Here is a 21978-nt window from a genome sequence, read left to right on the forward strand (position 1 = left end):
CCCCCCCCCCCCCCCCCCCCCCGGCCTGCACACGCCGGCCCCCGCTGCTCCAGTGTGCCTGGTGGCGAGGGACGTGGGGGCGGCTCTCCAGGCACTTCCAGGCTCTGGGCGGTTCTGGACTCTCCTCAGCAGCTTACCCGTTGTTCATCCATCTTTCTGTGAGGGCCCGTGGTGAAGTGCGTGCCACCTGTTGACTGACGCCTGCGCTGCTGCTCCCCATCAGGGGGTGGGGCTGGGCTGGAGCAGGAGGAGAGCAGCCTCCTCCCCGGGCGTGACCTGTGGCGAGTCCATGGCAGTGAGACAGCAGCCTGGGCTAGGAATGTGCCCCCCTCCCCGGCATGGAGAGGGACACTAGACGCCCTGGGCGGCAAGGCCACCGTGGCTGGGGCCGCCTTTGTCCGTCGAGCTGCCGCTGTGACCCGGCGGTTCTGGAGGTGGCTTTGCTCATGTCAGCTTAACTCGCAGGCAGGCGGGTGTCCCCTTTTCTGAACGACCCTAGATGTTTGCGTCAGCACCATGGAGGGCGTCTCACCAAGCTCAGCACGGGGATGACCTGGCTGCCCCTGGCCCTGCCCTGCGAAAGGGCAGGGAACTCACGTCATCCCAGGGAGCCATGGAGCTGCCTCCTGCCAGCAGGGAGCGGAGCCGCCAGTCTTGTGGAGGTGACGTGGGCTCCTGGGCCTGGCCGCTAGCGAACGACTGAGATGACAGGCTGCCCCGCGTGGACCCAGGCACAGAGCTCGGCAAGCAGAGCACAGCTGCATTTCAGCCGGCGTCCGGAGGGCCGTTTCTAGCCCTGTCCTGCAGTTTTAAAGGGATCTCGTTGCTTGTGCAGCAGAGCCCGGTGGGCGGTGGTGATTGTGGACCGAGCCTTTGAAGTCTGTGGGAGCAGACGCTTTGCCTCAGTGCTCCTCAGTGAGGCCCGACGTAAGGTGGAGAGACCCCAGGCATCTTACCCCAATAAATGAGGCCTCCCCTCAGAACTCCAGCCTGTGGGGCCTGCTTCCTCCGAGGGGCACTGTCCCAGCCAGCTTGAAGTTTCAGGAGCCGGGTCGCTGTCGTCTGGTCCTGGCAGTGCCCTCAGGGAGTCCCACATGCAGCTATGGGCGATTTGAGGTGGACTGAGGCCTTGACTTCGAAGCCCGTCTGTTTAGTAGTGTTTTCTCTTGTGCTCTGGCAGCCAAGGCTTTTGGAGAATAAGGCTGTGAACAGACTCAGGTCACGGTTGGGGCTCGTCTTCAGTGCAGAGCAGCCCGTGTTGTCAGGACAGGCCTTCAAGTGAGGAGGACCGCTGCCAGTTAAAAACAGGCAGTTGTCCTAGGCTGTGGCCAGGGAGGTGGGTGGGTAGAGCTAGAGGTGGCCCGTGGGCTGTGGACTCCACGGCCTTCCCGCCGCGCTCGGCTGGCTCCCCCAGCACACGGACACACAGGCAGTTTGGATGAGCCGAGGGGACATTGCAGGTGGGTGACTGTTCAGCTAGAAAGTGCTTCTGTCGCCAGGAGGCGGCGGCACCGGCTGCGGCTCGCCTTCGGGGTGACTTGCTCCTTCACGCGTGCCGTGCTCGCCCGCACACAAGCACACCCACCTCTTACACAGGCGTTCGTGAGTGTGCGCGTCTGCAGGTGTGTGCTCACACGTGTAGACGCGCTCTTGTATTTGGACGCGTCCCGGAGTGCGCACACGCACGGCATACACACAGAGCTTTACGTGCAGAGCTGATGCACGCAGGTACGCCTGTGCGGGTCCCCGCTCGAGGTCTGGTGCTGGGTGGGCTCCAGCGGCACTGGGCCAGGGTCGTCTGGGGCTTCCAGGGCTCCGATCCTCAGCCTCCAGCCCTACCCCCTAACCTTGGCTTTCATAGAATTTGCGGCTACGTCTCGTGAATGTGTCTTGGACTAGAAGGAAGGCTGAGTGGTTAGAGCTCCCTAATTATGCTTGTCTTCCTGGGAGGCGGGTCCAGTCTACGCGAGACAACACTGCCCGTTCCAAGACCTTAGGGACTCAAGGATTTGATGCCATGGTGCCCCATGCACCGTGCTGGCTGGTTGCTGGGCTGTGCACTGATGCGCTGTGTCTGCCTGCAGACATCCCCCCAGCCCTAGCCCTGCCCTCAGGGACCGGTTGATCTTTTATGAGGGGGACCCTCAGCCTTCTTTAAGAGGGGAAGCGGGGTGGGCGGTGTTAGCACCTCTGGTCTGCCACCTCTCGGAGAGCCAGGAGTTTGAATAGAAGAGGAAAGAGTCCGTCTCAAAGGATCGAGCCTCCTCTAGGAAGGACAGAAAGGCGGGAGGAGCTGGTGAGGTGCGAGAGGGACCTGGAGCCCAGCCTCGGGCCCGGCTTGCACCTGATGCCTCTGGACAGATTCCCCTGGATCTCAGGCATGTCCCTGCTCATGGGCCCAGAGGGAAAGTCTCCTCCTGTACTTACTGGGGCCAGGCTGACTAGGAATTCCTTCGTCAGCAGGGACTCCAGCAGGAGAAAGCTCCTAAAGTGGCAGAATTACAGCTCCCAGCTTTTCGTCTGGAGCCAGTTTCCAGATAGTAGCTCCACCCTTCCTCACTCTCCTGTGTTCCCGGAGTCATGACGGGAGGGGTTTAAAGAACCCAGATGTGCGGGGTGGGTGGGCGCTGGGCTGTGGGCGCCATCGTGGCGGCCGGCGGGCCGGCCCTGAGTGCCCTGTCTCCCTCTGCAGTGTCTTAGATGATGAGGGCAGCAACCTGAGGCAGCAGAAGCTGGACCGGCAGGTGAGCGGGGCTGGGCTGGGTGGACGGGCAGTCAGCACTTACCAGCCTGCATGGAGAGGGAGAATTGTCTCCCTTCCTGGGGAGGGAGGACCTGGCTGGTGGGGACGAGGCTCTCATGGAAGAGAGGCGAGCCTTCTCTTGACCAGCTCAGCACGAGCGCCGCCCCAGAGCCCGGGGCTCTTGCCGGGCAGGCAGCAGGTGCCCGCAGTCGGAGCACTGGGCATCCGTGCCGCGGTCCTGCTGGGGCGGCTACCTGGGCTGACTTGTGCCTCCTTTTCCTGGACCCTGGGTCTCAAAGGGCCAGAGGCAAGACGCCTTGGCCCAGAGCGGGCTGTGGACCCCCTGGCAACCTCGAGACCCGAGCTCTAGCCATCGGGGCCTTCTCTCTGGGCCCAGTGGGGAGCCTGACCTCCGGGTGGACACGCCGGGCCGCGCTCTCGGGGCCGCCGACTCCTGAGCCTGTCCGGTGTGTCCGCAGCGGGCCCTGCTGGAGCAGAAGCAGAAGAAGAAGCGTCAGGAGCCCCTGATGGTGCAGGCGAACGCGGACGGGCGGCCGCGGAGCCGGCGGGCCCGGCAGTCGGAGGAGCAAGCGCCCCTGGTGGAGTCCTACGTCAGCAGCAGCGGCAGCACCGGCTACCAAGGTAGGGCCGCGAGGGCCGCGTCGCGTCGGGGGCTAAGGCCCCGGTGGAGGGAGGCCGCTGGCCTGTACCGGGGCGTCCCGAGGCTGCCGGGCTGTCGCAGTCGTGCCAGCAGCTGCGTCCTGAGCGCCGACTGTGTGCCCGGCTCCCGCCCCAGTCGGAAGATCGTTTCTGGTCACGCCACCCTAGGGCGCCTGCTCCCTCGTGACCTGGAGCAAGTCACTTACCCTCTCTGGGCCTGTTTTCTGCCCTCGTAAAGTTGAGGAACATTCTGTGCCTTGGGGCTTCGCAAATTGCGGCTTTAGCTGCCTCCTGCTCTGCCCTCTGCTGGCTCCTGGTGTTAAGTACACGGGCTCGTTTCCAGCCCGCGAGAGGGGACTTGGACATCGGTGAGAACGGATTCTCCCAGCAGATGACAGCGTTTCACGTTTATGTCGTACATTCGTTTCCTAAATATCGACTGAGGACTTACTTTGTGTCAGGCTCTGGATTCGAGGCCGAGGGTTCCGGGGAAGCACAAAACAGGTGTGCTGTCTGTTTGTTCCCGGACCTGGAGGTCTAGGAAGGGAGAGAGTTAAGCACGGAATCACGGGTGTGCTTCGTGGAGAGAAACCAGGCTCTGTGAGTGAATGGCGGAGAGACTGCGCCCAGACGAGGGCTAGGGAAGCCTTCCCGGAGGAGGTGACTGCCGGTTGAGTGGGAGTTTAGTTGGGGTCAGGGGGCCAGCGTCCACAGTGAGGACAGTGCAGACAGTGGGACAACTAGAGCAAAGCCCCTGTGGCAGGAGGGAGGACGCTGTGCACAAGGCACTGAAAGGGCCTGGTGGGGCTGGGACTTGGGGTGCCTGGGAGATGAGGGGGTGTGCCATGAAGGCCAAGGCCAAGCGGAAGGGGGCTGGAGGGGCCAGCCTTGCAGGAGAAGGTTGGTCTTCATGTTATGAGCAATGGGAAGTCACTCAGACCTTGAGCAGGTTGGGGTTCTGTGTGCAGACCGTGGAGGCCCCCCCGCTGTGAGCCCCATGAGACCTCTCCGTGGGTGCGCGCAGCTCCTTGTAGCCGGAGCGTCTCTCCTGCGCGGGGTACTCCGGCCTGCCAGGCTCCCGTGGGCTCGTCCCGTGCAGGCCGATGCAGGCTCCCTGGAGTGCTTGCCCTGCGAGTTCTGGGCTCTTCTAGGAAATGCAGCCTTTTCCGTCTTCAGACCTTGAGTGACCCACGTTCTCCCAGATGCTCTCCCTGCCCCTGCCCAGACCTTTGACTACAGTGCTTCCTGTGGACTTCATGACCCTGGGCTGGGGCACCCCTCCTTCCAGCTTGGCCTGCCCCGGCCCCTTTGTCTCGTAGAGATGCACGGTACAGAGGCCCTGGTAGGGCTTGGGTGGTGGTGGGGCCCCGGGAAATGTGCTGAGAAGTGAGTTCCACTTAGAGCTCTGGTCTCACCTAGGGCCCATGTTCCTCTCTCTCTCTCTCCCTCTCCCCCTCTCCCCCCGACTCTCTCCTGAGCAGTTCAAGAGGCCGACTCACTCTCCAGTGCGCAGCTGGGAGCTGCCCGCCCAACAGCACCAGCCTCAGCCAAGAGAACCAAGGCAGCAGCTGCGGCGGGGGGCCAGGGCGGGGCCTCTAGGAAGGAGAAGAAGGGGAAGCACAAAGGTTGGCTTCCTCCCCGACAGCCCTCCTCAGGAGGCCTGGCTCCCACTGGAGGGTTGGGGGGAGGCTTCTCCTCCAGACTTGGAGGTAAGGGGCAGGGTGGGAAGCCTCCGTGAAGGCACAGAAGGGCACTCAGGCCCCCACCCAGCTGGCTCACGGGCTTCCTCTCGCTCATGGGGTCCCTGGGCTGGCCTGTGGGCGTGGGCCAGCTCCCCACACTGCCAGGAAGTGAAGCGCACCTCGCCTGTGTCCAGCCCAGGCGGTCCCCCCCCACCCCCTGCACCTGGCTTGAGCACCCTCCATCTCTGTCCTGCCCCGGGCCTCCTGCCGTATCCTGTGTGGTACTCACAGTTGTCATGAGGGCTTTCTCGACTTTCTGCTCTAGTCCTGACTCCGCCCTCTGGGCCCACAGACCAGTCTGTTCTCTCTGTTCCCCTCACTCTAGAAAAGATCCCCAGAGATCAAGGACCATTGTGGTGGCTCCTGCCACGAGTCCTGTCTCTGCCGGCGAGACACCCTGTGTCCCCAACCTGTGTGTGTGGGCAGTGATTCCCAGGCATCTGGGACATGGTTGGACAGTGGTGTGTCAGGGTTCACAGGCTTGTGGAGCCGACTGCAGCATTGGGGGGCAGGGCGACTGCCACCTGTGTGGGCCAGGCCTTCTGTTACTCGGGCACCTGGGGCAGGGTGACGTGGGATGGGAGATCTTCCATGTGGGAAGGGAGTGTATGCCGACCTCCGTCTTTTTCAAGGGGCCCCGTGTGTTTCGAATGCTGTCTGTGAGTTACGGGTGCGTGTGTGTGTTGTGTGTGTGAGCGAGAAGGTCAGCACTGATACCTGGGAGTTGGCCGTGTCTGGGGGTAAGTGGTGGCCTTGGCCATGGTCGTGATCGATCCTTGTTCTCCATCTTGTCTTTTTCACTGTGCAGTTGGTTTTGTAGATGGCTGTCTTCTGTCTAGGGGTGGGAGGCATTTCAGACCAACCCTCGGCAACTGATTTGGGGGAACTGTAGAAGAAACGAAGCCCATGTCCCTTTGTAGCTTGTGATCATTAAGGCGCTGGCAGCAGTCATTAGTGTTTTTTAAGAATCAGGTTTGCAGAGGGTTCCCCCGCTCATCCCTCACCCACTTCAAGGACGTCAGAGAATGCAGGCTCCCCCCCCCCCACCCCACCCCCGGGACTCAGGAGTCTCCGTGGCCTGCAGGCACCAGCGGGCCGGCAGCACTGGCAGAAGACAAGTCTGAGGCCCAAGACCCGGTGCGGATCCTGACTGTGGGCCAGTCAGACCACGCTCAGGACGCGGGGGAGACGGCAGCCGGCGGGGGCGCACAGCCCAGTGGGCAGGACCTCCGTGCCACGATGCAGAGGAAGGGTGAGCCCTGTGGGGGTTCAGCGACACCCCCAAAGCTCAGTCCCAGGTTCTCGGATGCACCGTTCTTGGGGAACATGGCCCTGGTGGGGGGCACAGTGCAAGACCAATGAGAAACTTGGGTGTAGGGGCCCCTGATAAGGCCAGGTTCAGGGAAATAAATGTCAACTAGGGAAAGCAAGCAGTCCACAGCCCAGTCCTCTCTCCCCACCTGCATTTCCTGTCCCCAGGGAGGCCCAGGTTTGGAGATAGCTTTCCTTGCCCTTTGGTTCCTTTGAAAAAGGTCCTTTTGAAAATGTTTCCCCTACATCTGCTGAGCTCAGGGAGTGGGGCCAGAATGCCAAGAGGCAGGGCAGATCCTCCCAGAAAACCTGCTGCCCAGAGAGTTTCCCCACCACGAGCCCCGCCCCAAGAGTCCCCGGCACAGGGTAGCAGAAGGAAGCCTGGCAGCGCCACACGTTCCAAGAAATGAGATCAGGGCTGGCTCCTGGAGAAAGGGCCATTGAGGCAGGAGGCTGGGGACAGCATTCCAGGTGGGAAGAAATGTGTAGACAGACGGCCACAGGCAGGCTGGGAGAGGAGTCCGTGGGCCATGCGCATCAGGCTGGGGGAGGAGGGAGCTGGCCTCTCCCCTAGCAGATTCCAGGCCTGTGACAGCTGAGGCCTCCAGTAGACACCAAGGCTCCCAGCAGGGTCAACTCCACTCAGGCCTCGCTGCGCAGATGGGCACTGACTGCTGGAGGTCGGGTCTCATGGGAGGACTGAGCTGAAGCTGGGGGGGGGGGGTTACACCCCAAGGATGGTGACCAGCCCCAGCTCATGCAGACACTCAAGAGAATGTGTCCTTGCGTGTATTTGGCTGTGTGTGTGTGGACGTGTGTGTACACGACTCTGTGTGTACAGGTGACTCGGTGCTTTGGCACGCGTATCCGGCGTGTGTATGTGACCACTCTTCCCTTCCCGTTCCTCTGCCCGGCCCAGGGCTCTCCAGCAGCATGAGCTTTGAGGAGGAAGAGGAGGACGAGGATGAAAACAGCTCCAGCTCCTCCCAGCTCAACAGCAACACCCGCCCCAGCTCCGCCACCAGCAGGAAGTCCGTCCGGGTGAGGCGCCTTCCTGCCCGGGGGATGGGGGGCGGACGGCAGCCCGCGGAGGTCTGGTCATCCAGGTTGAGGGGGGGAATGGGTGTGAAGAAATGGAGAGGTGGCTGTCCTGGGACTGGGCCTAGAAACCGAGCAGGAGCTTTTCCGGCTGGGGCTCTTCTGTCCTCTCCTGCTTCCTCTCCTCTCCAGCCAGGCCAGCAGCGGGGGGCCTGCGTGGGACAGGAGGGCCCTGGGAACCTGCCCACAGCCTCCATCTCCACCCCTGGGGACGGCCGAGGTGGGGGAAGGGCTGAGGAGCTAGCTGCTGACCCCAGGGCCAGGATGGCCGGGCCCACCTCCCAAGGACCCTGTCCCGGTTCCCACCGCCACCAGCACATCAGGGGGCAGCTTTGGGTCCCGGACCGCCACTTGCAGCTGCTCAGGGTCTCTGGCGCTCGGGCTCCCTCTCTCCCCTGTAGGAGGCAGCCTCGGCCCCCAGCCCGACAGCCCCAGAGCCCTCGGCGGATGTCGAGGTCCAGGATCTTGAGGAGTTTGCGCTGCGGCCGGCCCCCCAAGGTATCACCATCAAGTGCCGCATCACACGGGACAAGAAGGGCATGGACCGGGGGATGTACCCCACCTACTTCTTGCACCTGGACCGCGAGGACGGGAAGAAGGTGAGGTGGGCCCGAACCTGCAGTTTCAGCGAGGCAGGCTTGAGGTCCTGGGGGCTGGCATGTGACTGGCAGCCTCAGGTCCAGCACTGACCTTTCAGCTCCCCAAAGGGACGGAAGCCTCCGTGCCTGGTCAGCGTACCTCTGTGTTTGCTCGTGCATGTGCGCTGGTGTGTACACACACGTGTTCAGGAGCTGAAGCCAGAGGGAGTCGTGTGGGGGGGGGGGGCACCTGTGATTGTGTGTGACCAGAGGCTGGCCTGGAACGTGACCTTGCTCCCTTCCCCAAGGTGTTCCTTTTGGCGGGAAGGAAGAGAAAGAAGAGTAAAACCTCCAATTACCTCATCTCTGTGGACCCAACAGACTTGTCTCGAGGAGGGGACAGCTACATCGGGAAACTGCGGTACTAACACTCCCCTAGGAAGCAGGTGGGGGTGGGAGGGAGGGGCAGGGCCAGACTCTGGAGAGGGCATGTCTTGTCCCTGAGGGAGATCTAGGTCAGGGGTCAGGTCCTCTCATAGAATCCTCTCTGTCCGTCAGCTCCAACCATAGACCCGGGTCTGTGCCAGCCTAGAGCCAGACTCGGAGATGGCGCTCACATACCCGACCCTAAGCTGGTCCCGGGTAGGTGGGGCGTAGGCCCAAGAGGGACAGATCGAACCTCAGCAAGTCACTGAAGATGTAGGCCACCACGGAAGACCTGCCTTGGCCCCGTGGTCAGTGCCAGAGGGCAGGGCTGGGAGTGAGCCCGTGCCATCGGGGGAAGGCTCTGAGCTAGGTCTCGGGGAGTGGTTGCCGAGGAACAGAGTGCCTGATGTGGGGAGCACAGATCAGGTTTCGAGGTGAGGAGCTAATGCTGGAGATGGGGCTGGACCAGCACTCGCAGGCTGTCCGGGAGAGAGGAGGTCGTCTCAGCCACTCTCCGTGGGATGTTGAGTGCCTTCTGCAATCTCGCCAGATGCCATCCGCTTGCTCGCCTCCCGTGAGGGGCGCGCTCCTGTTCCTCCAGGGAAGCCTGTGGAACTCTGACTTACCTCCTGGAATCTCCCTCGCTGAACTAAGATGCCCTTTGATTCTGTTCAGAGCAAGTCCAGGCCTTCTCCCCAAGAAGGACCTTTAGAGATGGGATTCAGGGTGCAGTGCGCTCCCAGGTCTGGCCCTGGCCGAGCCCAGAGTGCTCGGTAGGCTCCTTGTTGGACAGCCCGAGGCCTTCTCCCCAAGAAGGACCTTCAGAGATGGGATTCAGGGTGCAGTGGGCTCCCAGGTCTGGCCCTGGCCGAGCCCAGAGTGCTCGGTAGGCTCCTCGTTGGACAGCCCGAGCGGTCCCTGCCCTGAGGCAGAGGGTGCATGATCCTCTGTTGGTCGCCTGTCCTCCAGGTCCAACCTCATGGGCACTAAGTTCACCGTTTATGACAATGGAGTCAACCCTCAGAAAGCATCATCCTCTACGTTGGAAAGTGGAGCCCTGCGTCAGGAGCTGGCCGCTGTGTGCTACGTGAGTCGTGCGTTCCTGGGTCTCTGGTCTCCAAGTTAGACATGACACTGCGGACTTGCCACCCAGTCTGTGGGCTGTCCCATCTATCTTTGTGAGTAGACAGGACCGTACAGAGTTGGGCTGCCCTCTGTCGGAGCGGCCCCTGCCTGTCCTCAGAGCTCAGACCACAGATAGCCATCTGCCCGGGGGGCTCTGGGAAGCGGGCTGAGCTCTGTGCCGCCCAGCCTGGGAATCTCCAGGAAAGGAGGCAGCAGGAGGCCTGAGTTCTTGTCGGTGCCTCTCTCCACCCCTCCCTCCAGTACCTGGGCCCCCCATGGGCTACAAGGCCCTTTGCATGGTCATCTCACGGAACTCATGACCTAAGAGCTCAGTCCTATTTCCTCTACTGTATAGATGAGGAAACTGAGGCTCAGAGGTTGGGTCACTTGCCAACGTCATATGCATAAGTGACCAAACTGGAATGTAAATACAGGGAATTTTTCTACCTTATTTTAAAACGAGGCATTGTTATTGATTTGGGCCTGGGTACGTCTTGGAGGCCGATTGGGAAAGCCATAGCTGTTCTGTATGAGCCTGGGGTGCCACCTGCTGGTCACCTTTGGGGAGGCAGCCTGAATCTCTGAAAATGCTCCTTGCGCCCCGGCTAATATTAATACTGTTTGAGGCGCTGAGGATACAGCAGTGAACAAGAGACATAAATTTATACCTTCATGGGACTTAAACCCCTGGTGGGGAGACAAGCTGTAAAACGTACTTACAAGCAAAACAAATGTGGCTAAGAAACAATAAAGCAAGGAAATGCTCAGGTGCGTGTAAGCTTTTAGTAACGATGGCAGGGAGGGCCTCCTGGAGGTAGCACTTGGGTAAAGGCTGGAAGGAAGGGAGAGCCAGCCACGTAGGTGTCGTGGAAAACAGCCAGTGCTAACTAATGTCCTGAGTGACGGGCGTGTGTGGGGAATAGTGAGGGGGCAGAGCGAGTGCAGAGGAGAGCAGGTGGTGGGGAGAGGAAGGTAGTGGGGCCATACCACGTGAGGCCCCGCAGTCAAGGTAAGACCTTCAGCTTTTAATCTGCGTGAACACTGGAGGCAATGGACGTGACAACAACGGGACCACTCGCTGTGTGAACAGATGGGCAGGGCAAGGTCAGAAACCAGGAATCCAGATAAAGGCTAGTCCTGTGACCTCGGGGAGAGGCGGTGCTGGTAAAAAAGTGGTTGAGTTCCAGAAAGAATTTGCAGGTAGGGGTGACGTCATCTGCTGATGGATTAGAAGTGGGTGTGAGAGAAAGGAGTTAAGAACGACTCGAAGTAGGTTGCCTGAGTAAATGGAAGAACTGAGTTGTTAACTGAAGCGAGGAAGGCGATGGGGAGGCGCTGGTTTGGGCAGAGTGCAGACTCGGGGGCTCAGTTCTGGACGGGTTAAGTGTAGAGATGCCTGTCAGCCGCTCAGGTGGAGACGGTGCAAACAAGCTCGTCAGCTCTAGTCCCGTCTTCCCAGTCTCTCCCTTAGGTACGTAGAGTCCTCAGACGGCCGGTGTTGAGTCCTCTCTCTCCCCCCCAGGAGACAAACGTCTTAGGTTTCAAGGGGCCTCGGAAGATGAGTGTGATTGTCCCAGGCATGAACATGGTTCACGAGAGAGTCTCCATCCGGCCACGAAACGTGAGTGCGCGCCCCCGTCATCCCAGCGGGTGCATGCGCTTCCAGGAGCAGAGCTGAGCTGCTGGGTGTCTGTCGGGGACGCAGCGTAAGAAGCCGGGGCTCTAGGTGGAGGTCTAGGGAGATGTAAGGACTCCGCCCCCAGGGGCAGATCCCTTTTTAGGGCGGTCATGTGGCCGAGGCCTGGGGCCGGGCCTGACTCAGGCGAGGCTGCCTTCCCAGGAGCATGAGACGCTGCTGGCACGCTGGCAGAATAAGAACACAGAGAGTATCATCGAGCTGCAAAACAAGACCCCTGTCTGGAACGACGACACGCAGTCCTACGTACTCAACTTCCATGGGCGCGTCACACAGGCCTCTGTGAAGAACTTCCAGATCATCCATGGCAATGACCGTGAGTGTTTCTGCCCTTCCTCATGATTGTCCCCATGGCACCCAGGGCCTTGAGCTCAGGGTTCAGCTCACCCAGCCCTGCCTTCATAGGCCAGAGCTCAAGGATGTGGGTTATATGGCTTTGATCCGAGGTCAGAAATCCTCTGACCCTGTGACTGGGAGGCCCGCGGAAGAGCCTTCTTCGGAGCCGTGCCCCTAGATTCTGTGCACGCAGCAGAGTCCCCGGTGCGGGAACGCCCTCTGAACGGACCTCTTCTCTTCTCTGTCCCTCGGTATTTGTGTGCCTCTCATTCTCCTCTGTCACCTGCTCCTCCTTTCCACCGCTTCTCCCCATTGTCTTCCCTCCTTTGGGCATCTGCGCTTCTCACGTTCTCCGCCCACTGTGACCCATCTGTCTGTCCGTCCTCCCCTGCACTGTCGCTGCGCTGTGCTGCGTGCGCGCCCGGCTGCAGCGGACTACATCGTGATGCAGTTCGGCCGCGTGGCGGAGGACGTGTTCACCATGGATTACAACTACCCACTGTGCGCGCTGCAGGCCTTTGCCATCGCCCTGTCCAGCTTCGACAGCAAGCTGGCCTGCGAGTAGAGGGCCTCCTTGTGCCCTTCGGGATTGCCCAGCCTGGAGCGGAGCCGCCTGCCTGCGGAGACAGCCCTGCTTACCCTCTCTCTGTACATAGGCCTCCTGCCAGACGAACCTTCAGCTCTCAGCGGCTCCCTGGCCCAGCCGGCTCGGACCTGGCTCCCCTGCCTCCACCGCTGAGACAGAGGACTAGGTGGGAGAGGTGTGTGTGTGAAGGGGCCAGCGTGAACTCTTCCTGTGCCCCAAGGTCCATACGCACACCCCCGCTCTTGAGTTCGTATCCTGCTGCGATCGTGTTTGCCACGCTGGGCGGCCTCTTCAGCCGGGAAGGTAGGAAGAAATGTGGACGGAGAGGAAGCACAGTGCAGGGCTGCTGCGGTCCAGCCATCCACTCAGTCTAGGAGTCCGGTGACAACCGGTCCCCAACAGTGCAGGGCGTAGTATGGGTGTGTATGTGTGGTGGGTACATCATTTTACACAGAAGGGCTAGGATCGGCTTCCAGGCCCTTTGCTAACTCCAGAAAGTCCTCTGACTTCGGAAGGCCTCGGCCAGGCTAGAAGAAGTTATGGGTGTTTGGGAAAGGTGAGTGGCAACCTTGTTAGGACTGCAGGGGCCTGGCTACGGCTGTGGGAATTGGTTGGTGGCCTAGGGTGCCCGCTCATTTGATTTCTCTAGATTTTCTCTGTACAGAGGCAGCAGGAGGCCAGAGGTCTTAGAGGCCAGGGCCTGCAGGACCCAGGCTCAGCTTGCAGGAGGTGCATGGACCAGGCTCCCTGGACCAGGGCTATGTTGGGAGGCCCGTCAGCCCGAGGAGCTTTCTGCTGAGCGGCTCCTGCACAGTGCCCAGGAAATGTGGACAGGGCCAGGGGCCGCAGCCTCAGTGTGCAGCCAGGTAGGCATGCCTGGGCCGGCGGCCGGCAGAGCACCAGCCCTAAGCCAGGGCGTGGTCCAGGAAGAAAGTCTAGCTCCAGGGGCTCTGGCCTGTGCCTCGCACCCCTTGTGCTCAGCCTGGGTCATGGCTGCTGAGGACTTCACGCATGTGGTTCTTCTGGGGCGGGAATGGGGCAGGGCGTATATCAGAACCACGAGAGATGAGAGGTGGTGGGAGCCTTAGAGATGAACTAGTACAATGTGTCACTTGAGGTGACTCACATTTAGAAGATGGACTTGCACCGGGCCAACTAGCTGCTCAGTGGCAGAGTTCAGAATTTCCACTCTTTTGATTTCTTTGTTCCTACATCCCCTGAGAAACTGCTCTCTCTGGTTCTCTGGCCTTCCTGGGACCCCGGTCGCATGCCCTCACTCTTTTGCCTGATTACAGAGACTTAGAAATGCTGGAGTTGATGTATGAAATTGAAACCGTTTCAGTGGGCAATTAGGCGGTTCCCTGCTGAAAGAAAGCTGGCTTCTGCCCGAGGGCAGGCCCTGCCGAGGCCCTTGCCTTCCTCTGTTTGGGTGTGGTGGCTGAGGCCTGCGTGTTCCCGGGCTGGGCCTGATCTCCGTCCTCCTCGGATGGCACCCCCGACCCGGAGCACTTGGGAACGCTAAGCCCTTGCCTGTCCTGTACCCTGGCAGAGGCTACTTGCCCAGATGGAGGTCCGAAATCAGTGGGAAGCAAGCAGGGGTTGTTCCTCCCTTCAGAGTAGATGTGCTTAGAAAGGCTGCATAGAAATTTTTGTTTTAAATAAGTCCTACTTGAAACAAACATTTGAGGCTCCGTAGTGAGGGAGTTGTTTTGACCCAAGTGGAAGTAGTAGTGTGTCCTCGTTTCCTTAGAAGCTAAGATTTCCTACGTGGAATGCTCAGAGCAAGGTGCAGCTGCTCTGGCAGGGGGGCTCCGTGTGAGGCCCCTCCACGGGTCCAGTTTCTGGACCACTCTTGGGGTCATTCTGAGGGCACTAGACTTTTTTACTGGGGCCAGTCCACTTTTCCAGTCCTAGTTGGGCTCTTTCTTATCCTTTTGACTGGGAGGACACCCGCTGACATTTGGGATGCTGGAAGCTGGATGTCTGAAATCTAGTTTAAGCTGTTTCTCTGGTTCTTGGACTTTGAAGTAGAACAGGCTGATTCGAGAGCCTAGAGGGAGGGAGGGAAGCCGCGTGGAAAAGGCAGAAGCACAAGGGCAAACTCTCAGCGCCTCCATCCCACTGAATATGCGGCGGGGGGGGGCGGGGGGCGGGGCGGGGTCAGGAACATGGCTTCAGCTTCCCAGCCTGAACGTGGGGAAGGTAGCTCACCAGCTAGACTCTGTTGGGCACGGAGTGACAAGAGCAGTTGAGTCAGCTGCTCGAGACCCAGCTTCACAAGGTCTGTTCTCAAGACTGCATTCCTGGTGATGCTGGTTTTCCCTGACCACTGGCCTCCTAGCCATGGGCCCAAAGACTCAAAAAAGCTGCCAAGGCCCTTGGAGGCCATCTGGGCTTCGCATCTCCGGGGGTAAGAGCTCTTGTCCTTCATACCCTCTACCCAGATGGGCCTTGAGTGGGCCGGGAACTGGATGATGGAATGAGCAAGCCCTAAGGGTGGTGGGCAGCTGGGACCTCAGGCAGCTCCTGTCACTGTTCCTGGGGCCACACCCTCTTCCCCCAAACAAACAGCTCTTCTGTAGAGCAGTGATGTTGACTTCCCCACTCTTCTCCAATTCTAGCTTTTCTTTCCTTCTGGCTCCAAGGTGCTCTGTGTCTGTCTGTGTGTCTGTGTGTCTGTGTATATTTGGGGAAAAGGGCAATCTGCAAATCACCAACTGAGGTTTCTTACTATGACCATGTCTAAAGGTGAGTAGGAAAGGAATAAGGATATTATGATCACCTGTGGATTTTGTTCGTTCATTTCATGCTCTTTGGTCAGAAAGTAAACCTGGGAAAGTACCAGGTCTTTCTTGGGAGAAAGATTAGGAGGATACCATCCAAGAAATTTTAGTTTTTCAGTTCCATTTCGCATTACCTGAAGAAACTGGTATTGGATGAATTCGAACATATTCTAGTGAATGTGCCTTAAAAATCACGACACTAGTTCAGAAGGAGCAGGTAAGGTCCAGACACATGCTGCAGACAGGTGCTAGAGGCCAGCGAGTGTGAAATTTGGAGTCTGTGTCCCTCAGTGACCAAAAGGGCAACAAAATTACAGAAGCAGAAGCTTGTCTTTGGTCTGGAAATAGCAGAGCATTTACCTCTAAGGAAGTTTACGTTTAGAGGAAATTCTAAATTTAACAAGCAGCAGTGATGATTTCAAGCCTCATAAGGACCTGCTTTCCTCCCAGCGGGGGGTCTGCGGGGAGGGGAGCCGCTGGGCTGGCCGGGGCTCTGTTCTGCAAGCACAAACTCTCCCAGCCAGAGACCCTGGTGTCCCCGCACTGCGGCAGCCCTGGCCTTCCCCTCGCCAGCGCACTCTGCCCCAGCTGGGCTCTACCTGTGACCTCAGGATACCAGGTGGCCCTCAGAGCACACTTTTCCAGAGAGCCGAAGGATCTGCTGTGTCGTGGGGCCCAGCGTTGAACGGCAGCGGCCCCCAGGAACAGGCCAGGGCTTGGGTTCGTACTGGTTCCCTGTCGTTCTGTACCTCCATCTTGTCATCTCAGGATCTGGGGGGCGAGGCATAGCAGAAGTGTGGGCATAGATTAGTTTGCTGACCAAGGTGAGAGGCGCGTTGGTCTTAGAGCACTGCTGCACTTAGCTATGGGATTCGGCACGAACCACGTGATTTTCCTAGGTTGTTGTCTCATCCACACACTGAGGCGGCTGGGCTGTCAAAGCTTTCAGTAAGAATCGGGGTGAATGAAAACTGGATCCTTGCTTTCATTACTACCTTTTCTGGTTCATTACTGTGCCTTTTTTCTTTCCTCAGAAACATGTCACACCCATTCCTCTCTTCTGTTCAACTGCCCCTCTCCCTTCCCCCATCAAGGTCCAGGCAGAGCTGCAGATGAGGCCAAGAGCCAGAGTTCCCTAGAGTGTAATTCGAGTGGCTTTTAGAAAGGGAAGCCTGCCTCTGGCCTCTGGAATCCTGCAGAGTTTCGGAGGGGACTTGGTCAGGATGGGCGGCACTTCTTTCGCTGGGAGCATCCATTTAGCCAGTTCTCCTAACGCCTAGAATGTGTATGTCCGTTTGCACAAGATTGTCTTTTCCTGTTCTGGAGTGGTCATTTTATTTTTGTTCCAAATTATCTGGAGTTTTAGACAAACTTGCAAAACTGTGCTTTTATTAAGTGACTTTTTGAATAAACTCTTTGGTATCCTTGAGCAAATGTATTTATTTACTGGTATGTGCAATGACAGAGCTGGTGTCCCCGTGTTGACACTGTGTTGTAGACCTTAGTGTTTGTCTAAGTACAGACCATACAGCAACAAATTAAACTTGAACTGTTTCAACTGCGGAGCACTTTTGTTTCCTATAAAAGGGGAGAAAACATTTCTTACCTACAAATGTTTTCCTACGCCAGTTCCGTCTGTCCTAAGAGCCTGGGGGCGGGGGTGGGTGGGAGGGGCTCCCGGCTTGTTTGGCAATGCTCTGGCCGAGCTCGAGGGCTGGCGAGAAGAGGCTTTGGCTAGAGCAGTCCTCTGCAAGCATGGGCAGCTTAGCTCCTCAGTGTGCCCCTAGGCGCCTGGTTCTTAGGACAAAAGTTAAGTAGAGCTGGTTTATTTCTTTACCCTAGATTTGCAGTGTTTATGTGGCCCAGCTCCTCGGCTCTGCCTCTGTGGGAAACAGCAGTTGCGGGTTCTTACCAGAGGTTTTTGTTGGTTAGTGGTCAGGTGAAATTCGACAAATCTTTTAACTAGCCGTGAACAGGGTGACTATAGGTCCAGGGCGGTCCGGGTTTATGCCTATTGTCCTGGCATCATTAAAGCTCCCGCTTCGCAAGCTGCCTTAGTTTGGACCGTGAGTTATCTGACCAGCAAAGCCATAGAAGGTACAGAGTGGTTCTATAGGCCACGTCTTCTAAAGGTCAGGATGCCTCCATTCTTCAACATGCCTTCCTTCCCGGGCCTAGGTTTTTAGAGCGTGCGCACCGCTGGTCTTGGCGCTCACGAGGCGCTTTCTGACCGGCTCGCCCACCTGACATAACCAAGCACGGTCCCGGGTGACGCCCTTGTTTCCTAGAACGTTTATCCACCCCCAGGCTAGGACTTCATGCTCTGCACCACAGTGCTCAAAGGTCACCGAGGACCTAGTACCTGGGGGCTGATCAAGTTCACAGCCTAGACCAGTTCTGAGAAGTAAAGCCCATAAGGAAAGAGCACACATGACGACAAAAACCAGTCCTATGATTCTGGTCATCCTGGGTTGTATATACACATAATTGTCATCCCTGAAGGATAAAATAATTCTGGAAAAGTCCAAAAAGACCACTCATCTAAATGACCAAATACATCAAAATTTCTGAAACAGAAATATGTTAATATATCCCAGCTGTATGAGCCAACCAAGCGTGAGGGCGCGGGAGCCATCCTGCGCTCCTAGTGCTTCTGGCAGGAGAGAGCTGCATAAGCCAGTTTCTCCCAAAGATTAACATTCAAAATAAAGAGTTGGTTACACACACCTCACATACCGGCCTCATAAAAATACCTGAACATCCACATATTTCCACACTTGCACTGTTTTGTCTGGCACGGTGCTTTCTGCCAAGAATGGCCGCACTCCTCCTCGGCCCCAGTAAACCTTCTTGGAAGTACTTTGGCAAAAATGATCTTTATGTTCCTGGGGATTTGGGTCCACGTCTCAATTACAGCATAAAACCCTGTACAATAAATGAGCTACCACCCAGTGAGTGGTTAGCGTGGAAGGGCCGACGCTGCTTTACACGCCCTGATGATCACATTTAATCCTCCCGCCCCCACCCGGGAGAGCAGGACTTCGACTCTCCTGTGTCAGGAGGAAGCCAAGGCTCGGGAGGGCTAAGGAGCCACCACGCGTCTACAGATAGAACAGGCAGGGATGGAATCATGACCGGTATTTCTCTGCCTGCAGAGTTCACAATCACGAGCTCCTTTACAGTTAACCATTCATTTAAAAAAAATTGGACAAGGCTCCCACACTAAACGTTTTTGTTTCTTAAAGGCAGGAATTGAGGCTCTGTTCCTACTGCCCCGCTCTGGGCAGTGTCTGCTAAATGAATGAACGAATAAGCTAGAAAGAAACACACATCTCTAACAAGGGAACCATATATACTAAGGCAAAAAAGAAGGAACCAGGGATCCAGGACTCCTTATAAACCAACCCCTCATGGTGAAAGAAGGGAAATAACAGGGAAAATGATGTCCCGGAACAGTAAAGAGCACCTACATTGTTTTTACCTTGAGCATTACACCACACCTACATCACTTCCGTACGTTTCAAACCATACTCTCTAAAGTCAAAGGTCCCACACACCGACGGATGCGGTATACTTTCCTACAGTCACCTTCAATGACTTTTCTCCGTAACAAGAAATGTTCATTTCATTAACAAGAAATGCCCAGTAGTAGCTGACATGTTATCTAAATACGATCCCATAACCTTCTGACAGCAGTCTATATGCTTACGTTTGATTTCAACTATTTTCCTGGCATTTTAGTCGACCAGGAACAATGGAACTCCAAAAGCCCTACTGACCTTTACACCATTTCTTAGTTTTCAAGTCTTCACGTCTCATGACGAGGAATGTTCTCGGGAATGTGTCCTTTTTAAACTCTCAGGTCTTAGATGTAAACTACATTCATCCTGACCAGACAGGATACGTGGGTGCCATCTTATCTCAAGACGACACAGAACAGGTGGCACCTCAGAGATTCAGCTATTAGTTTGGTCAAAATCCTCCCAGTCTTAACCTACCTCCTCCTTTTCCCAGCTTTCTCAAAACACCCAGATACCTGAATACAGAAGAGTCTCTTCCCCCGGGCACTGCTATAGGTTCTCTGCAACGGACACACACTGCAACTTTCCTTTCGGGCTGGCACTGTGTCTGTAAGCTCAGTCCTCTTCATTTCTGTTTCAGTTCATTGGCAGTAAGAACAAATTTCCCAGAGGGCACAGCATTTAGAAACAGTTTCTAGGCAAGGACTGTCCTCAAGTACATGGGTTCTCTCCCTACCCCTGGCTCTGGCCTGAGTGTCTCATGGAGAACCAGCACCCTTACGCCGGCTTTCGTGTCTGCAGGGCAAGGATTAAAGCCTCGATCTAAAGCATCCTCTGGCCACTGAAGGCCAGAGGTACAAACGTGCTTCTGGGCTGGCAGCTCCGTGAAACAGAACAGGGATAAAGGAAGCTAGAGACCCAGCGATACCAGAGTAACAGTCCCCAGCTGGTCTCTGGGCTCACTCACGGGTCGCTGGGAGCCTTCGGCTACTCTGGAGAAAAGCGGGTACCCGAGGCAGCCACAGTGCCCCTAAAAAGGCCTGCGCTGTGAGGAAGGGGCTTCAGTTCACACAGCAGAGTCTTACCCTGCTCTGGCCCCATCATACCCACTAACAAAACGTTCTCTTCTTGAACCCAGGGGACCACTAACCTGCTCAAGGCCCACAGAGTAAGGCATCTTGGACTCTGTAATCTTCACTTTCGCAGCCTTACGTCCTCATCATGTGTAAACTGCGGTTTGTTCACAGGTAAACCTTCTGCTACTCCTAGCACGAAGAGTCAGACCTCTGCCCCTGAGTGCACAACAAAGAGTTACTCAGTGGATCGACTCTGCTGGAGGAAAGGCATGAAGAGATAGAGCGAAGCTGTACTGTGTTCCTACTAATTGCTGTGGTGTTTTACAAGGTGACAGGTGTGTGAGCACCAGGAAGGATACACGATATCCATGGTAGTGGCCTGATTAGCTAGGGTATTTAAATACAGGATGAAGTTCAGGGCACAGGGCCAAGGATGAAATCTGAGAGAGGAGAGAAAGGTCACCTTGGGACTAGAGTAATGGATACTTCCCCAAACCAGCTGTTTTCAACTCAAAACCCTGGGGGTTCCGCTTCCTCAACATGCCACCTGTATGTCCTTTATCAGGGCTGACGCCCAGGCCTTCATCTCTGAAGTCTTGGGGCCATCCTTCTTCGGTGGCTTCCTCTTGCTCGGGGTAAGTGTCCGCACTGAATCCAGCATTCTCTGCCAAGACCGCAGGATCCTCTTCTTCATGAAAACAGCAGGAACAGGTTTGTGGCTTTGGGTCCCATGAGGTAACAGAATTCTCTTCCTGAGCTATGGGGTCAGTGGGCGTTTCCCAACGCAGATGGTCTGATTCCTCACCTCCCAGCACTCCCATTCTTTCAGCTAGTTCTTCGGCAGAGGGCTCCTTAGGGTCAGGGTAATCCACCAGGACTGTTTCTTGCCTACGCCTGATGCAATCTGAAAGGTCATAAATTGGGTAAGTCTCTTCAGGGTAACCTAGAGAAAAAAGTAGCACAAAATCTTACAAAGAATGTCGCTCAACAGAACGTATCAGGCTCAAAGAGGCTTCTCAGGCAGCCGCCCTCCTATCCCAACAAACCCATTCGAGAAATCTCTAAGATGACTCTAACAGTTCTAAAGTTTTACTTGCGTAAATTCTTAGCAATCTGGCAGACTATCCCAGTGTTTTCTGAATACAAACCAGCTCAGAAGAAAATCCCTTCTCAAGTGCTGGGTGGTTAGGGCAGAGGAGAAGTCTCGCCCCTCTGGCTTCTGCAGTAGTGACGAAGATTAAACAACAGGAGCCTTCAGTTAAAAAAAAAAAGTACCAAACACCAAATGGAGAGAGCATAGCTCAAGCCTAATGTTTATAATTTCTATTTGGATCCATTTCCAAATCTTCCTGGGGGCGGGGAGGGGGGAGGAAAGGAAGACTAAGCTCTTTGGGGAAAAAAAAAATACCCCAAAGGCTTCGACTGATTGAAAGTGAAACGGCTTGCAAGTGTCAGAGAGAGCACCCTTCAGCAAGACATGCCCAAGATCCCAAAGGACAAGTGCTGCGTTTGCACGAGACACCAACCCCACTGTTGGCTTCTTCGTCTCCACAAAATGGAACAAAAGAAGACAACAAACCAGTAAACAAAATGAATAATACTGGTACTGAATCCCAGCTGTGATAATGAGAAAAGACGAGATGCTGCCAAATGAAAGCATGAAAGGAGATAAATCTGTGGCGGGCACGCAGCGCCGGAGCGGCAGACGGGCCTCGCTGGGGCTCACGTGCCGGCGCTGGCACGGCAGCCGCGCGCCCTACGCGATGCGAGAGGCCGGAGCGTCCAAAATCCACTTGCACACTGTGATAACCGGCAATTCAACCCTAACGCACACCACTTTTTGCCTGCAAATTCTGAAAAGCAGGGGTCTTTTTGGATGCAGTGGAGAGTGTGGACAGACATATTTTAACATCATTTACTGTTTGGGTTTTTTTTTTTTGTGATTATAAAAGTCATACAAACTCACTACAGAAAAAATTTTTGAAAACAGACAAGTTTTAAAAAGAAAACACAAGTCACCCAGAATCCTACCACTGATAATAATTTGTTGTATTATTTCTGGCCTTTTTATCATATATAAACATACTGTGTGTAAAACGTTACACTGATTTTTTTCATTCAGCGATTCTATCATGAGCTGCAAAATACCCCATCGCACGGCTACATAACTGACACGACTGGCCGCGGCTCTTCTGTAAGACGAGTAGGTTCCTCCGCTTTCCCCTACTCTAAGTAACATGGCAGTTAAGAGCTCCGAATATCAATCCATTTCCCTATTTCTTTCAGACAGACCGCTA

The 21978-nt window shown here is 56.4% G+C and overlaps 2 protein-coding genes across 4 annotated transcripts in view; one reads left to right on the forward strand and one right to left on the reverse strand.

Annotated features, from left to right (window-relative positions):
• The window catches only part of TUB (TUB bipartite transcription factor), a 20255-nt gene extending 5861 nt beyond the window's left edge, over window positions 1-14394 (forward strand). The window contains exons 2-12 of the mRNA XM_040630747.1: window positions 2693-2744; window positions 3223-3385; window positions 4885-5028; window positions 6230-6397; window positions 7376-7497; window positions 7956-8153; window positions 8441-8553; window positions 9528-9645; window positions 11206-11304; window positions 11524-11695; window positions 12147-14394. Of these exons, the coding sequence (XP_040486681.1) occupies window positions 2693-2744; window positions 3223-3385; window positions 4885-5028; window positions 6230-6397; window positions 7376-7497; window positions 7956-8153; window positions 8441-8553; window positions 9528-9645; window positions 11206-11304; window positions 11524-11695; window positions 12147-12280 (1483 nt within the window). The 3' untranslated portion in view covers window positions 12281-14394. The remainder of the gene's footprint in view (window positions 1-2692; window positions 2745-3222; window positions 3386-4884; window positions 5029-6229; window positions 6398-7375; window positions 7498-7955; window positions 8154-8440; window positions 8554-9527; window positions 9646-11205; window positions 11305-11523; window positions 11696-12146) is intronic.
• Window positions 14395-15086: 692 nt separating this feature from the next.
• The window catches only part of RIC3 (RIC3 acetylcholine receptor chaperone), a 46782-nt gene continuing 39890 nt past the window's right edge, over window positions 15087-21978 (reverse strand). Inside the window, exons 6-8 of one of the 3 annotated variants that reach the window (XM_040630750.1) lie at window positions 20487-20624; window positions 19756-20369; window positions 15087-15855 (exon numbers count right to left, since the gene is read on the reverse strand). In XM_040630750.1, coding sequence (XP_040486684.1) covers window positions 20152-20369; window positions 20487-20624 — 356 coding nt within the window. In that variant the 3' untranslated portion in view covers window positions 15087-15855; window positions 19756-20151. Of the gene's footprint in view, window positions 15856-19755; window positions 20625-21978 lie in introns of all 3 variants that reach the window. The other 2 variants (XM_040630749.1, XM_040630748.1) reach the window with 2 other exon arrangements.

This window comes from Ursus maritimus, unplaced genomic scaffold (genome assembly GCF_017311325.1).
Source record: "Ursus maritimus isolate PB19 unplaced genomic scaffold, ASM1731132v1 scaffold_16, whole genome shotgun sequence".
Classification (NCBI taxonomy): domain Eukaryota; kingdom Metazoa; phylum Chordata; class Mammalia; order Carnivora; family Ursidae; genus Ursus; species Ursus maritimus.